The 16,359-nt window shown below is 36.8% G+C and overlaps 1 protein-coding gene across 2 annotated transcripts in view; it reads left to right on the forward strand.

Moving 5' to 3' along the window:
- psd2 (pleckstrin and Sec7 domain containing 2) overlaps positions 1 to 16,359 on the forward strand; it is a 34,650-nt gene that overhangs the window by 14,639 nt on the left and 3,652 nt on the right. The window contains exons 4-10 of one of the 2 annotated variants that reach the window (XM_047802439.1): positions 7,487 to 7,681; positions 7,769 to 7,849; positions 9,334 to 9,446; positions 12,629 to 12,687; positions 14,208 to 14,297; positions 15,223 to 15,266; positions 15,375 to 15,565. In XM_047802439.1, coding sequence (XP_047658395.1) covers positions 7,487 to 7,681; positions 7,769 to 7,849; positions 9,334 to 9,446; positions 12,629 to 12,687; positions 14,208 to 14,297; positions 15,223 to 15,266; positions 15,375 to 15,565 — 773 coding nt within the window. Of the gene's footprint in view, positions 1 to 7,486; positions 7,682 to 7,768; positions 7,850 to 9,333; positions 9,447 to 12,628; positions 12,690 to 14,206; positions 14,298 to 15,222; positions 15,267 to 15,374; positions 15,566 to 16,359 lie in introns of both variants that reach the window. The other variant, XM_047802440.1, reaches the window with a different exon arrangement.

Here is a 16,359-nt window from a genome sequence, read left to right on the forward strand (position 1 = left end):
TAAAACAACTCAGGACATGATGTATTATTATATGCCATACTGTCATTGATTTATTTCTTGTAATAGCAAGCCATGTTGTGTTTTACAGTATTCCTTATCTAAATCCAAAGGAAAGTAAAATATCTCAGTGCTGTAAATGTTTTTCTTTATTGTACTGTAAGAAACAAGCTTTCTATCTCCCTTTTCTGCTGCATATCTCTCCTGCAACACACCCTTTTAGTGTATCTCTGTGATGATACACACACCCAAAGAATATCAACAGAAGAGAACATGCTGTGATGTGCCACACTTTGATAGACATCAGGCATAAGTCTGATGTCAGTCACATGAGTGTGTGTTATATGTGTGTCTTTGTACTTTATGTGCGTCAGTGCCTTAGAGGTTACTTGAAGTGTCTCCTCTTGTGGCATGAATTACTGCTAAAAGGGATTTTTAAAAATAAGAAACACAGCTAAAGGGAAGCTCTGGCTGGGCATGTTGCAGCGTCTCTGGGTAATTTGGTTTCAAAATACTGCCCATGTCATGGCTTTATCATCACTGCTCTCTTCATGCCGCTCCAGAAAAGAAGACTGAGAGTCCCTTTCAGTGTAGTGTGCATACAGTAAAGTCTCTTTGTCCCAATTATAAAAGACACTGCTCAAGTGACCTTGGTGCTCCAGGGCTTGTAGCCAGATCTGCACTCAAACAGCGGAAATAAGGCAGCATGTTAAACCCTCCAGGTCATTCACTGAAAGCCTGCAAGCCATCTGAGACCACACTCCTCCCCTTCCTCTCTTCAGTGTTGCCAGATTGAAAACATTTCACCTGTTTGGCTCAGTTTTCACTGACCTATGTGGCGATAGTATTTGAGCTGATAATATAGTATTATATATTTTCAGTATCATGTGGCCATAAGATGATGTCATAGACAAAAGACATCACAAAATCAGTATATTTCTTGCATACCTGACATATACAACATCTGATCAAACCTGCAGGTGAGAAAGTAATTAATGGCCAGAGACAGCAAAACCAAACCCTTTAACAAAAAACTTCAAAATCATATAAAATTTTCATTTGAAACAGCATAGAACAGCATTACTGGTTGTCACCCTACAGTGGAATGGGCAGAAATTAATTCCAGGTCGTGGGGTATACCACCCTTCAGGCGTAAGGAAATATATTTAACAAAGTCACTGAATTTGTACAGCTGAATTGATAATTGTGATATGCTCATGCCTTTTGGGTCGATGATAGAGAGTAGGTGCAGTGATTTTCAAACATAAAGGGAAAAAAATGTATGATTCCTATCGGACAATTCTATTTATCACTGTAGCAGCTGGTAGCCAATAAAATGTGACTAAACATCCTATGGATGTGGCTTTAATTATGGAATCGTGAGCTAATAAAAAATCATTATAGTGCACTTTTATCCCAATGTTATATATATATATATATATATATATATATATATATATATATATATATATATATATATATATATATATATATATATATATATATATATATATATATATATATTAGTACATAAGTTATAACATATGTTATGTTATATATTATATAACTATATAACATAATATAATATAAGTTAAGATAAGGTATATCTTATCTTATATTATATGTTATATATTATTATAACATAACATAAATGTTATCACATATATACTGTCAGCTTCGCTTTTTCTGTGTTAGGTTATGTTAATTGATCATTTTCCTCTGTCCACCAGTGAGGAATCAGTGACTTGCAATATGCTGGGAGGTTTTCTAACCAATCTGGCAACACAGTGTACTTTATGTGATTGTAGTGTGGCTCGGTTTATCGCGCTAGACAGAGCCGGATAAGCGTCAATATTCTGCGTTCCATATCGCGCTTCAAACTTTCTGTACTTCCAATTAGTTAATATAGTGTAAAAGTGTGTTTGTGTCCGTGTGTGAATGGTTTTGTATATGTCTTTGTGTCCGTCTGTGACTGCCACTGACTGTGGACACTATTTGGCCGCCGGTTATTTGTGAAAGACTGTGATTTTCTGTGGCGGACATCCCGCTCTCGGCTGAGCGCATTTCCATGCCGCTGTAACACACTGAACATGGCTGTGTTAGTCTGTGATCTGCGCTGAAACGCGATGTGGAAAGAAGAGTACGATGTTCATTTCCACTTTTTGCTCGACCTCCTGTAAGTACATCCTGTAAAACCTGCACTGTTTTGGTTAGACATGTAGGAGTCTCCAAATATCTACTGTAGTGCTCTCAGATCTTAGTGAAACGTTTTCAGCAGTTATTCAAACCCATTTAGTGAAACAGTTATTATTATTATTATTATTATTATTATTATTATTATTATTATTATTATTATTATTATTATTATTATTAATTTTTTTTACCAGAACGTTTTACTGACAGAATACATTGTGTTGTTAAGAGGGATTGAATTCAATATTATTTATTTATTTGTTTGTTTGTTGGTTTGTTTGTTCTTTCTTTCATTATTTTTATCCTTCCAACCTCTTATTCAATTCAAAGCTGCTATGGCAACAACTAGTAACTGACAACAAAGATTCACTGCCAGGAATAAAAAAAAAGTGTATATCAGTTATATATACAGTTATATATATATCTGCTTTGTACAGATGACAAAACCTTCTATATATTCTATTGAATGTCATTTATAAGTTTGTCAGCCACCATTGTACAATGTCCGATGGAAAAGCTGTACTACTGCTGACTAGAGTTTATTTGCTAGACACTGTGTATAGCACTGGGGAGGTCTATTTGGCAAATCGGTGATGGTGGGATTTTTAAAACACCACGGCATCACTGCTGGGTTTGAGAAACGTAGTCACCCAACCACATTATCCAGCTATAGAACAGCACTCGTCGTGAGAAGCTGACAAAAGGAAAAGGCAGAGGATGATTACCACACACACTGTGGTACACTGTACATTTTAGTTAATAAATGATTAATGTTTAATTAAATGAGAGTTTAGAATTCTTGAATTCTCGATTGGTCATAAGGAGTTGATTTTTTTTAGCAGAAATGATGCTATAATTCAAATCTCTGGTCAGTGTTAATGTGCTCATTCTCATATATTATATCAATAGTTTCTGTAGTAATAATTCATTCACAGGGATTTGTATGGTGTGTGTTTCGAATCATTTGTGTTTAATAATCAATTGAATAAAGAAAATCCTTGAATTGTTATTATGGAGAAGCTTTCTGTTAGACGTTTCTTCAAAGAGTCTTTCAGTGAGGAGTCTCTGTTGTCAACTTTGTAATGGTGAAACCACAGAAAAGGACAGAGCTGTTTTTGGTTTGTTTGTTCATATCTACTCTAACATAAGCGATAACAGGACATTTCATGTAACAGCACTCACTGTTGTGTTTTATTCCTTTTATCTGTTAACACAAAGATAAAGTAATAAATTAGTAATAAAACAATAATAAATAGAGAAATAAATAAGAATTACATAGTATTACGAATTTCAATAGTATACATGTTATAGACAAAAGCCTTTCACCAAGTGTAGGATCTGCTAGCTGTAGAATGTAGTTAGTTGTAAATTAACATTACATAACTAAAATAACAGCACTGTCAGAACTTTTAATAACTTTCTTTTAATAGTAACTAGAATAAGCTTACTTGGATGAATTTGGAATATAAACTAGAAACGAAGATAGATAAACTTTCATATTTCTTGCAAAGGTTGTGCCACGATATAGCAGCATTTTCCTAGTAAACAGTAACAAATTCACTGTTTGGATGTCGTGGCCTCTGTCAAACTTTGCTCCTCTCCTCTAGTGAAAAGGATCATGTTTTAGTGAACTGAATAGTAACCTCTTAAATTCAGTAGTTTTGCTTTGTTTTCCCTGAAGTAGTTATAGATTTCTAAGTGTGTTGTAAAAGGAAGTTTTTCAAATGCAAATCTATGTTTTTAAGCTATGCTGTGTTCCTCTGTGCCACACACAAAAACAAGATTTTTTTTTATACAAGAGGACATGCCAAGCTCCACACCTTCAACCTGACTCACCCCTTGCAGAGGGGTGGGGGTGGGCGTGGGGGTGTTACACAAACTATGCCAGCCAGGAGGGCAGTGCTGCTTTCTGAGTCATGGACAAGCAGACTCATGTTTTAATGTGTAACCCTAAGGCACATTTAGACATAAGGGAGTGTAATTTTCTTAGGACGTGTGATATTTGAAAGATTCTAAAGACTGGAATAAACCATGTTCTTTACCATTTTCTTCATACACACTTAGCTTTCTGTGTTATTACTTCTCATCTTCTGAATTAATTGTAAATTATTAATTATTAGATATTTTCTAGGTTATAAGAGTTTCTTTGACATCATTTTACACAGAAGTCATAGTGTTATTACTTTTACTGTATAGTACACAAAGTAGTGTCTGTGAGTCTACTTCCTTAACATGAGTCTCTGTGAGTCTACTTCCTTAACATGAGTCTCTGTGAGTCTACTTCCTTAACATGAAATATGAGTAATTATGTATTTCTAAAGAAACATTTATATACTTTTTTATATATCAGAACATAAAACTGTAATATATGATGTCTAAAGCACTTTGAGTTTTATAATACTATAAAACTGGACAATATAGACATACAAGCTAGTGTCCTATAATTGTTGGACACTAGCTTGTATATATATGATGTCTAAAGCACTTTGAGTTTTATAATACTATAAAACTGGACAATATAGACATACAAGCTAGTGTCCTATAATTGTTGGACACTTGACATACAGATATAAGTAGCATACATTTCATACCAACAGCATCTAACTATCTAAACTAGCAAATCTTACACATGCTTTTAATCATGAAAAAAGAAGGATAATATTTAAAATTACTTCATGGTAATGTAACTTGGCATTCAATTACATATTTACTTATTCATATAATCAAGTAACACAAAATAGGTATGAAGTTGGACCTGCTTTTATCCGTAGTTAGTGTTAGCAATAGTTAGTGTATATATTTTTTTATCATTTTTTAATTAATTCATCTTCAGTAATCACTTTTTTCTGGTCAGGGGTCCAAGTTACATCCGTTTCCTCTTGGATTGCATTTGTATTTACTATATGCACTTTTGCTTATCAGAATAAATGTAAACATTATTGTGAACTATTGCTTCACCAAAGCTGTCTCGATCTCTCTATACATCCCTACTGTATGGCCGTTGTTGATCCAGCTGAAATGACTAATTTTTTTTGGTAAAAATATTACCTTTCATTGTTTAATGCCGTGCTTGCTGTGTAGAGTTATCACAGTAACAAATAAATCAACTCTTATATTGTCATTATTTGATGTACGTATTGTAATTGTATATTATACCTATGTCTGTGTTGCAACGTGCCTGCCCCGAGCTACGTTTCTTTCTCAGTGACATTTAGGGTGATTCAGTTTTGCAGATATTTTACCTCACAGGAAGAAGATATGATCAACTGAACTTGAATTCCTTTAGTGTATTGACATCAGGTCTCAGTTATATCACATTGCATTACACACTACTCCCTTATCTAATTAGGCTAAATATAAATGTATCATGTACTGCTTAGCAAATATAACACTCAGGGCCTTTACATTAAAGGAATACTCAAGATCCTTGTGTTTAATCTGTATCTAACATATCTCTAGCATATGTGCAAACATACTACTGACAAGAATTGACGTGCTAATTTGTAAAGAAACAACAACAAATAAACAATGGGAGTCTATGAGCAATTTAAAAATATGCAAATAGATAATGAGATCAGATTATCGACACATTATACTTGAATCTATTTTAAAATGTATTATTGATGGAAAAAGGTTTTAATCTAACATTTGAACTTGAATTGTAGATGTATTTGTGAGCTCTGCGGAAAGCAAGACACTTTTTTTAACTCCAGCAATTGTAATCTCTAACAAATGTATTACTCCTTCTTTTGTATATAAAATAAATCTATATATATTTTATACAGAATAAAAACAAGATCTTTCAGATGTTGTAATGTAATGTAATATTTTATGGTGTGGCTTCCTGATCTTTTAAGTATAATTTATTATTTTGAAATAAAAGGTCTGGGTTCAATAACAGTAGATTTAATTCATTATAAAAATGACCATGATGCCTTGTGAATATATATAATATGATATGAGTACATCATTTATTCATAATTTGATTTTTGTAGAAAATGTTATCATGTTTTTATATAAGGTTTTATCATGTTTTTATTATTTCAGTCTTTTTTCAATGCAAGAAACTAAAAACTTAAAATTCTTCTCTTGTGGTAATTTTGCCTTCATGTTACAGAGATTATGAGATGTTTAAAAAACGGAAAATTTTAAACATTGGACAAATATTCTGCTTAGGTACCGTGAAACTATATCTTACCTTCAGTTTCCACTATCTTCTTAGCTAACATGGAAAACTGTCAGATATTCAGTGATGTGTTTAACAGGTTATATGCTGTAATGTTAAAAAGATAAAGATATGGAAACGTTCAACATTTTGCACATGTAAACTGGCGAATCAATGTTGTAAGAATATTTGAATATGTTAAAATGTTAGCAGTTAACAGAGCTTTGATATATTACATTTTCTTGGAACCAGAAGCTCCTGTATATAACTCCTGTAATATGTGTAATACCTGGCACAATGCAAGTTTGTGTATGGACCATGGAATCAGCACAGTTAAACCAAACTATACTTTTCTCAGAGCTAAACCAAAAAATGTCAGTCTCATACACTCCAGATTCACCCAGCGGAGTGTTTTACATTTCACTGCAGTTTTGCTAGAGGATTGTGGGCACTTTTGCTGAAGAGGTTGTCTGTCTGAGAGGAACACAAATTACGCTTTTGTCTCAGAACACCAATATCCGCTGGCTCCATGGCCACCAACAGATTACACTGACGTCTTATTAGGTTTGGGTCTAATATGATTGCGGCAATTGGATTATTCTAAAAGAAATTGCCTCAGCATCAGATGGTACCGGACATAATTTATGCAGGAAAGTACAGACACGTATAAAGGTCACAAAGCTGACCATGAAGCATGTGGTGTATGACTGTGCACTAGGGTCCTCTATATTGATAAAAGTGCTTTTTCCATCAGTTGTCCAATTTAAAAAATATATTATTATTTTTAAGCTATATTGTATAAATGAATAGGAAAATCTGTTGATTATTTAAGCCTGTCTGTCACCCCAGTCAATGAGTCATGGTATCAGTTGGGAGAGTGAACTCTGAACATTTCACTGGCCTGAAAGTCATCATTTTTTAAAGAGTAAACCATTGCATTTGTAACTGCAGCAATCCAGAGATTATTTATGTTAAATGTACCATGTCCTAAATGGAAGAGAAAAACCGGACAATATTGATTATATAACAAGATGAACATGGCTGAAAATGGCTATTAACCTTCTCTTTCTGTGTTAATTAAATTGAACTGACTGTTATGCAAGTCTAATGTAGCCATTTTTGTTGCTGTAGTGATGCCAATCTCACAGATGGCCTGTGCGACTCTGACTCTGAACTGGGCAGCCTGGAGACCTTGGAGAGGGGCAGCACGGATACCCTCGCCAATGGTTGCCGTGCCGACGCAGAGGCTGCCAAGCGACTTGCTAAGCGGCTGTTCTACCTTGAAGGCTTCAAACGGTGTGACGTGGCACGACACCTAGGAAAGAAGTGAGTATGTGGACATTAGGGCTGAAAACTGGCTGTTTCGGTCAAATTGAATACCAAAAGAAAATCATCTCTCTCTCTCTTTTGCAGTAATGAATTTAGCCAAATGGTGGCCGCTGAGTATCTGAGCTTCTTCGACTTCACAGGGTTGTCCTTAGATAGAGCACTAAGGTAAGGTCTACTTTCTTATTTCATACAGACTGTTTGATATCTTGCACTTACAGCAGTGGTGGCTCATCCATAGGGGCATATACTCTATCCCTGTGAAATCATGTTGAAATACTTGTTATTTGACAAATATAACCTAGAGTTCTTTCATTTTGCTACATGTTGAGCAATCGTGGGTTAGTGTGCTTCTTTGTCTTAATTGGAACTACAACAATTCCTAACAGAGGTCCATTTAGGCAGGGTTTGTGCTGACCCATGCTCAGGGAATGAAAAGTGTTATTACAGGGTGTGCAACTTGAGCTAGTTTAAGACTTTTAAAACAAGCTTTTGCTTTATATCAGATAATCCAGATTAATATTTTTTTTCAAATATTGTAAAGACTGGAAGGAGGAAATATGTGTGCAAAGGCTGAGAGAAAGAGTTTCTGTGATGTGATTTTAATATGTAGCTGGTCTCTCAATGCAGGTTAATGATAGTATTTCAAACAAAGTTTAACAAATGTACGTCTAAACCCTCTAAAAATGAACTGTGTTACATACTAGATGATGGTATGTTGTTGATGCTTAACTGTCTTTTACGAGGTCACTTAAAAAATCACTAAATAGTAGACTACAGTGTGCATCAAGTATGACAGCCTCTCAGCTTAATTTTGTTGGAGGCTACGATGCTGTTAATGACAATCTGCCCCACCAAAATCATGAGCTGGAGCTGGAAAAAATCTTTACGTTCCTAGACATGCTTTTTTCCCCCATTTAATTTTGATATGATAAATGATCTAGAAACATCTAGCCATCTGACTGTAAAGATGCCACAGTTGCTGGAACACAAAGAGCTCATGCTAGATATTAAGCTTTGCTACTTCTTTGTTTTTTATTTAAGGCATAGTTGTGGGAGTTCTTGGCTTTGCTGTCACATGTCTGTCTAACACTGTGTCTTAGTCATGGTACAAATAGACTTCCCAAATGGAATATTTGAGCTCAGCATTCTGTTAAGCCCACAGCTACTCTGGCTCTCCTACTGCTAAAATGATTTTTTCCTCCTAGCTCTTATTATATATAACTGCTTCTTGCATGGACACATTCCAAAATATCTTCACTATGCAGTATTTTCCTCTCTCAGAGCCTGCGATAGCTGTGATGAAGGTAATCTGGACCACCTTTCTGTTCTGAAATGAAAAAGTGAGAACAGCTGGCGGCAATCCCTTTTTATGGAGCACTAATGGTATTAAATAGCCTACCTGTCCATGTGAGGGATAGTCTTCATTTTTTAAATCCGATTATAAAACTCATTTGGTTTAGCTGACCACAACTCACAATGCTTTAGTGCTTAGTGCAATCCATATTTTTCACTATTTCTATTTGTAGTAATATATTTCCACAAATTAGGGAACTACCCAGATTAGAACTTGATGACTGTCCACAAGGTTTTTCTGACTCTTACACTAATAATACTTCCTGAAAGTCTTGATCCTTCTCGTCATGGTACAGGAACTTCTTGAAGGCATTTCCTCTGATGGGAGAGACGCAGGAGCGAGAGAGAGTCCTGGTGCACTTTTCCAAACGCTTCTGTCACTGTAACCCAGAAGCCCTCACCTCTGAAGGCAAGTATCTCTCTATATATTATTCATAGCAATGGGTTATTGCTTTTTAAAAAGATTCTTGTCAAACTGTTAAAAGCCTATGCCACATCAATGACCATCAACTGGTGAAAGATGTTTTGGATGCAGACACAGTAAAGGATTTTGTCAGACCAAAGCAAATACCAGAAAAAATAAATTCCATCCATCCATCCATCCATCCATCCATCCATCCATCCATCCATCCATCCATCCATCCATCCATCCATCCATCCATCCATCCATCCATCCATCTTCTACACTGCTTATCCTATGGGATCACAGGGAACCTGAAGCTTACCCAAAGGGACTCAGGGTACAATGCAGGGTACACCCTGGATGGGATGCCAGTCCATCTCAGGGCGCAATCACTCACTCATTCACACACTACAGACAATTTGGAAATGGCTTTCTTTGGACTGGGGTAGAAAACTTGAGTACCTGTTGGAAACTCCTGATAAAAATAATAAAAAAACATGTTGTTGGGCACAAGTAGTGTTAAAATAGTATTAGCAGGCTAAGTTAGAAACATACAGATTAGGCCCAGAAGATGCACAAGAGTGTCAGTCTCACCCACTGTAACCAAGCCAGCCTTCCATTAGATTGTTTACTCTCTCTTACTCTCAGTATTTCTCTGTCATTATTGGCTGCAGTTCCTGTCTGCCACTATGTACCTGAACTTCTGTCATGCCAAGCTGGAGTATGATGATGTTTGATGTATGCTGGTTTATGCATGCAAGGCTCCTGTAAATTTAAAATCCTGTCCTGACACCTTTAACACAATACTGACACAGTACGAGCTGTGAATTACTATTGCATGACTGTCAGAGTGAGTCTCAGCAGCTCGGGAACATCTTGTTTTAGAGTATTTTGGTCTCCTGACTCAATAATCATGAATTTCTTTTAAACACAAAAAAATCCTATGCACTTAAGCATAAGAATATAAAATAATCCAGATGTCAAGTTATACAAAGAAAGCTGTAGCACTCAGAGAGCACTTTATTAGGAACATTATAGTAATACTGGGTAGTCCCCAAAAGATGTTAGAAATATTCCTATAAGATTCTGGTCGATGTTGACATGATTTGACGTGAAGATTTCCTTGGTGCACTTTCAGGCTGTACCACATTAAATGTGCTTACTGGATTCAGATCTGGTGACTGGTAAATCCAGTGAAGAACACTGAACTCATTTTAATGTTCCTTAAAGCAGTTTAAGACGACTTTTGCTTTATGACATGCTGGAAGTAGACATGAGAAGATGTAAAAATAAATTGTGTCTATGAAAGAGAAAGTGACGTGACATACGGCTAAGTACGGTGACCCATACTCAGAATTTGTTCTCTGCATTTGACCCATCCAAAGTGCACACACACAGCAGTGAACACACACACCGTGAACACACACCCGGAGCAATGGGCAGCCATTTATGTTGCGGTGCCCGGGGAGCAGTTGGGGGGTTCGGTGCCTTGCTCAAGGGCACCTCGAACCCACAACCTTAGGATTACGAGTCAGACTCTCTAACCATTAGGCCATGACTTGGGGTGCACTTGGGCAGGAACAATACTCAGATAGGCTGTGGCATTAAAGAGATGATTGTCTGGCCCAATGTATGCCAGGAAAACATTCCCCACACCATCAAACCACATCCACCAAGCCTGGACCACTGACACAAGGCATGTTTGGTTCATTAATTCATGCTGTTCGCATAAAATTCTGACCCTACCATCTGTGTGCCTCAGCAAAAATTGAGCTTCATCAGACCAGTCTACATTTATCCAATCTTCAGCTGTCCAGTTTTGGTGATCATGTGTCCACTGCATCTTCAGGTTTCTGTTCTTGCCTGGCAGACACGAAAGCAGACATGGTCTTCTGCTATTGTAGCACATCCAGCTAAGGGTTTCAAATGTTGTGCATTCTGAGATGCTTTTCTGCTCACCACATTTGTACATAATGGTTATCTGGGTTGCGGTAGCCTTTCTTCATTGTGGTATTCTGAGTAATTTCTACAGACTGTGTGAAAACCACAGGAGTTCAGCAGTTATGAAATTTCTTTAATCGGCCTGTTGGGCACCAGCAATTATGCCACAGTTAAAATCAATGACATCGCATTTTCCCCTTTCGATGTTTATGTGAACATTAACCAAAGGTGCTGGCTGTATCTACAGGAATCTATGCATGCGAATTCGATTGGGTGCATTTCTCAGTAAATTGGCAAACAGAATATTCTGTAGAGTTCTGAATTCATTCTGTTGCTACCATTGTGAGTTACATCATCAATAAAGATTAATGAGCCATGACACTACTTCCAGCTTGAACGATGAGCTTGAATATTTTGGATCATGAGCAGATTCTTTCTTTCTTCACACTTTCCATCACTTTGGTAGAGGTTAATCTTGGTTCCAGAACTTTTGTGGCTCATCTCTGTACTTTTTTTGAATTCTAGTCTGGCATTCTGATACTTACTGCTGATGAGTTTTTTGCATTTTGCAGTATGGTCTCTATCTACACTCTATCTACAGTCTTCTTCAAACTGTGGATTACGATACTGTATCTTCACCCCTGTGTTTTAGAGGTTGTTAGTGATGTCACTGAATGTTGATTTTTATTTTTCCAGCTCTCACATCATTGCTGCTATAGTTTTCTCGGTTGTTCGAACACCATGGTTTCTTTCTCTTTAAGTACATTGCAAATCGATGTATTGGCTATAGCTAATGCTTGAGCAATTGCGTTGCTCGATTTTTCCTATTGCTTTTCTCTCATACACAACTGTCTGGTCTCCTCTGTAGTCTTCACAGGTGAAACCTAGGGTTTAAACCAAGACTAGACATTCATAGCTATTATAGTGTTTAAATTGAACTGAGAGAAACAAGAAACACCTGCCAGTGACATTTGAATATTATTGATCAATTAAAAATGGGTGGGATTAAAAAAAAAAGGTACTACATTTTTCAAAATATCTACAACCAAATATCATGAAATGAAAGTTGAAAATCACATCTGTTGTGCCATAGTCATAATTTCGTTTCAAACCCTGATGTCTTCATTGTGTAACCAAAAACAAAAAACGAAGAATTGACCGTGTTGTTCCAGTACTTTTGGGGCTTTTGGAGGTGACTATAAATTGTACTTGTATATTTTAAATACATTTGTTCTTTTGAATTACAGATGGCGCCCATACACTGACCTGTGCTCTTATGCTTCTTAATACAGACCTGCATGGCCATGTATGTATAAACACGCACACACACACACACACACACACACACACACACACACACACACACACACACACACACACACACAAAAACACACACACACAAACACACACACACACACACACACACACACACACACACACACACACACGTTACATATTTAGCCACACACACACACACACACACACACACACACACACACACACACACACACACACACGAACAAACTAGTGTTAAACTAGCATTTAAAAAAGGAAAAAAGGGATAAATGACCAGTATAAATTCAGCTTAGATCAGCTACAATTACAGACATACCAAAGACTCAATTTCTTCTGTGCTAATGAGCTTATTACACACAGTACCTCCTGAGATGCATCAGTTTGTAAACACTACATATGTAACATATGGAAATGCAGCCGAAACATTTGATTTAGTTCCATGTACTGCATAATTACAGGCTTTGCATGATGGTAGAAACACACAGCGGTGATGTGTATGCTAATGATCTTCTCTAATTTGAACAGAATGCATAAAGTGATGTACAAAATCGACACGTTTTAAAGCCCCAGACCTTACTGCATTTCCCTCAATTTTCTGTTCATTCGTTGGTTTTTCTGTATTCTCGACATATTTACTGAATTGTCAGAGACTTATGAATATTAGTCAATGACTCAGTAACCCAATACTGATTGTCAGATATGCTACTTACTTTAGATTTCAGCTAGTTGATGAGAGGATAGAGAGGATAGTTCACAGCAGGATCTTATGGACAGCCATCAATCTTTCCTGTTTTAGTATGATTTCCCTTCAGTTTAAAATGTTACTTATTACTCTGTGATATTGTCCTCTATAAAAACACAGCATTAAAAAAAAAAAAAAAACTGCTGTCCCTCTAACACACTCCTGTCTCCTTGTTTCTGGCTTCTATTCCCTAATACACACACTTCATTCTGTGGCTGCTGTCACGATCAGGTGGTAAGTGCGACTCCTTTCTACAGTGTCTCTGTCTATTTCTTTTATTCTTTTCCTTACATTACTTTTTTTCTTACTGAGACCTTTCTTACTAATACCTTTAAACATACTGAGTTACAGTACACGTTAGGCCAAATCCGATCACTTCCAGGATAGTGAAAATGTGACATTTAGAATGTGCACCACATCTGTTTCTGGTTGTGCTGAATGAGATGGTTGATATTAGAGCAGATTTGCATGTTGTGGCTGAACAGATCCTGTTCTTGAACGAACAACGAGAAACAAAATGGTGCAATTTGAGAAAGCTTGGGTGGTGTGCACTGTGTGTATTGGTTTGGCGGCGACACACTACACTACTGCCATCTGGTGGTGGTGGTGGTGGTGGTGGTGGATAATACTGACCTATCAGTTTCCCTTCATCTACATCTACATTACTTTTTTATGACTAACTGTTAGTGTTTCATCGGGTTACATTAAGCTACTAAAACACAACACAATACTGATTCACACAGTAATATAAAGCAAGGTAAGAGTGACATTCTTTGTGGTTGTTTTAGAATATCGGCAAGAAGATGTCCTGTCAGCAGTTCATAAGCAATCTGGATGGCCTGAATGATGGAAAGGATTTTCCCAAAGATTTACTCAAGGTATGGAGCACGATAATTAAAGAAACAAATCCACCCTGAATGACTTGTGTATTAATCTTTATCATTAATGTGATTAATGCCAACGATTACTTTTGCTTGAAATGAGTTGACATCTTTTGTTTAAGCTTCTTGTTATATCTTGGCTTAATTTCACATTGCCATACCTAGAATGACATGCTGATAGTGGAACAGTTTGTTTTAGCCCTTGATTCGTCTCTACCTAAAGAGATTGATGCAGCAGTGCTTTAATCCTTTAGTCTGTCCAGCTCCACCTAGTCTATACACCATGATCAAACGGATCAGGGTCCAAAGCTCTACCTTTTATTCTAACATCATCAATGCTGTCGTGCTCATCATCGTCAATTATCTGAGCACAACTGCATAATACTTATCATGATATATGTGTGTCGCTGTACTATGGGGCTGTGGTGGCTCAAGCAGTTAAGTATCTGGGTTGTTTAAAAGGGTTCAATCCCCAGCACTGTCTAGCTGCCAGTGTTGGGCCCTTGATCAAAACCCTTAACCCCTTAACCCTTTCTGCTCCAGTTGCATGTATCATGGCTGACCCTGCACTCTGACCCCAACCACCACGAACTTTGAGTCCAATGTTAGACTGTCATTCCTATTAATTTGACATTATTATGACTAATTTGAGAGCTGACAGCAAAAACGCCATTAAACTCCTGCACTAGCAAAGGCACCAATTACCTGCAAGGATGAATAACAAGAATCCATCAGCCAACAACACTCACTGAATATATTGTAAATATTTCAGCATAAACATGTTCATATGTTTCACCTTTACCTTTAAACACAATCTCGGCATTTATCTCATATGATGTGTGCTATGTTTTTGTGTAGTGATGTGTTTAATTCAGCATGCAACTAATGTCAGGGCTCGATTTTCTCACTCTTTTTGGACTAGGTGCTGTATAATTCAATAAAGAATGAAAAACTGGAATGGGCCATGTAAGTATCTGCTCTGGATTAGGAGATAAATTGTAAAGTATATATAAATATTTTCTAGCTACTTTGACATATCTAGTTGTGGATGTGTAACTTAATCTCCATCTGCAGTGAGGAAGAGGAATTGAGGAAGAGTCTGTCCGAGCTGGTTGAGGACCAGTGTGAGGCAGGGAGCAAGCGGGCTGTTAGGGTAACGGATGGAAATAACCCTTTTATTGCCATCCCACTCCTGCTCAATGCTACAACATACAAACATGGAGTCCTGACTCGTAAGAGCCATGCAGATATGGACGGCAAACGCAGTGAGTGTTTTAGACGGAAAGAGAGAATGCACAATGTGTATTTCTGTGTTTGTGAGTGTGTGTGTGTGTGTGTGTGTGTGTGTGTGTGTGTGTGTGTGTGTGTGTGTGTGTGTGTGTGTGTGTGTGTGTGTAAACCTCTACTTTAGAAATATGTGACAAATCACTGCTGTTAGAACAACTTCTGTATATATTTAATGTTGACTCAAAGATCTGAAGAAATATGAATATATTAATCATCATTAAAAGATAAGTAGTAAACAACACAAATACAGGAAGCAATACTGCATGCAATCTGAGCGTGAAGGTTGTCTTAGCCTCTCCCTGTCCCATGTCAGTCACAGCCATGCTTTTAAATCGGTGGCGTCTGTGTGCTTGAGTATATGGGGGCAGATTGCACAGTCCTATGTGTGTAAAACATGAGCAGCATTTTCAAATGATAATGCTGAGTGGAATCAAACTGGGAATCATGTGTTAGCTCTTTTCCTCCCAAGCTGGAAAGTGTTGTATGAAAAGAATTAGTTCACAGGTGACTAAATTTAGGGGAAAACGGATGGAAGAAAAAAAATAAATAAATAAAAGGTCCACTATTTGTGTTGTTTTAATTGTTTATCTATCTATCTATCTATCTATCTATCTATCTATCTATCTATCTATCTATCTATCTATCTATCTATCTATCTATCTATCTATCTATCTATCTATCTATCTATCTATCTATCTATCTATCTATCTATCTATCTATCTAATTAATTAATTTGCCAGAACGGTTCACAGGACCAGACAGAAAAATCAGA

The sequence above is a fragment of the Tachysurus fulvidraco genome, chromosome 17, assembly GCF_022655615.1.
Source record: "Tachysurus fulvidraco isolate hzauxx_2018 chromosome 17, HZAU_PFXX_2.0, whole genome shotgun sequence".
Taxonomy (NCBI): Eukaryota; Metazoa; Chordata; class Actinopteri; order Siluriformes; family Bagridae; genus Tachysurus; species Tachysurus fulvidraco.